The 1,267-nt window shown below is 37.2% G+C and overlaps 1 protein-coding gene across 1 annotated transcript; it reads right to left on the bottom strand.

Annotated features, from left to right (window-relative positions):
• Positions 1-284: 284 nt before the first annotated feature.
• LOC134251528 (uncharacterized) lies at positions 285-839 on the bottom strand. Its single transcript, XM_062733940.1, has one exon. It carries the CDS (start codon positions 837-839, stop codon positions 285-287), a length of 555 nt encoding a protein of 184 aa, XP_062589924.1.
• Positions 840-1,267: the final 428 nt, after the last annotated feature.

Here is a 1,267-nt window from a genome sequence, read left to right as displayed (position 1 = left end):
AGCGCAAAATCACATATAGTTTCTATGCGCTGTACAATGGTTTTTCTAACATTTAATAAAAATATATCAATAAAAACATATAAAATTGTTATGGAAAGTAAATGATCGTTAAATCAAAGAAAGACCTTATATAAAACATGGTAGTAAGATGAAATTGGTTAACTTTGACAAGGCAAAATAAAGGAGAATAAAAAATAAAAACTGATACACAGGATAGTACTTCTGAAGTTGAGTTTACGAGAGATTACACATGGAGTCCTTGATGTTGCGCTGGAATTTTACATTCATAGGTTATATTCACGCTTGAACAAGAGTGTTTTTAGGTTCTTGCGGAATGCTCCATGTGCTCGAAGCTCTCGTAGTTCTAATGGCAGGTTGTTCCACAGTTGTGCACCTAATGTGCTTATGGCTCTTGCACCATATTTGTTTGATGATTTCTCTACTATTAGTTTCCATTTGTCTGACGATGATCTTCTTTTAAAAGTCCTTTGTGGCTGGTAAGTTGGGCATAACTCTCTCATATATGGTGGTGCTGAGGAGGAGTGTAGAGACTTGTGCATGGTAGTCAGCACTTTGAACACAACACGTTGTTTCACAGGCAGCCAAAGCAGTTGTTGAAGTACTGGCGTGATACGTTGTCTGTAGCATGTTCTTGTGAGACAACGCGCAGCATTGTTCTGAGCCACCTGTAACCGGTGCATGTTTCGATCGGTTATGCCAAGCAGAAGGGCATTGTGATAGTCAAGGTGGGATACGACTGTTGCATTAATGACCTTTGCACACGCTTCCTGGGTGAGATGTTGTTTCACCTTGGAGATTCTCCTAATGTTGAAGTACATCTTTTGATATACTTAATACTTACATGAATACTTACAGCTTGCACTCTATCATCTTGCTGCCCTTCTTTCATAATTTGAACGTCAATTTCTGTAGGTTATTGGTAGATATACTGGTAGTTACTGGGCATTTTGCATTGCCTACATACTTCTATTGGTAATTCTGTTAACAGTCATATTGTATCTGCATACTTATGTCTACTTCCTAGCCTATGCACTATCTTCATGTCAAACTGAGTAAGTTGCTTAATACACCTATGTATTTGGCCGTCAGGTTCTTAAGAATTCAACCAATTACTCTAAATTCTACTTATCGAAGGAAAACCTACACAATGACAAAAACATGATCAGATTACCAGTAATACACTATTTTCACTTTTACTGTATCAGGTGATTAGGAAATTAATTATTTTACCCAAGCTAACCAGATT

This window comes from Saccostrea cucullata, unplaced genomic scaffold, assembly GCF_032062105.1.
Source record: "Saccostrea cucullata isolate Sc308-1 unplaced genomic scaffold, CSIRO_AGI_Scuc_v1 ctg3431, whole genome shotgun sequence".
Classification (NCBI taxonomy): domain Eukaryota; kingdom Metazoa; phylum Mollusca; class Bivalvia; order Ostreida; family Ostreidae; genus Saccostrea; species Saccostrea cuccullata.
This window is presented reverse-complemented; position numbering and strand designations above follow the sequence as displayed.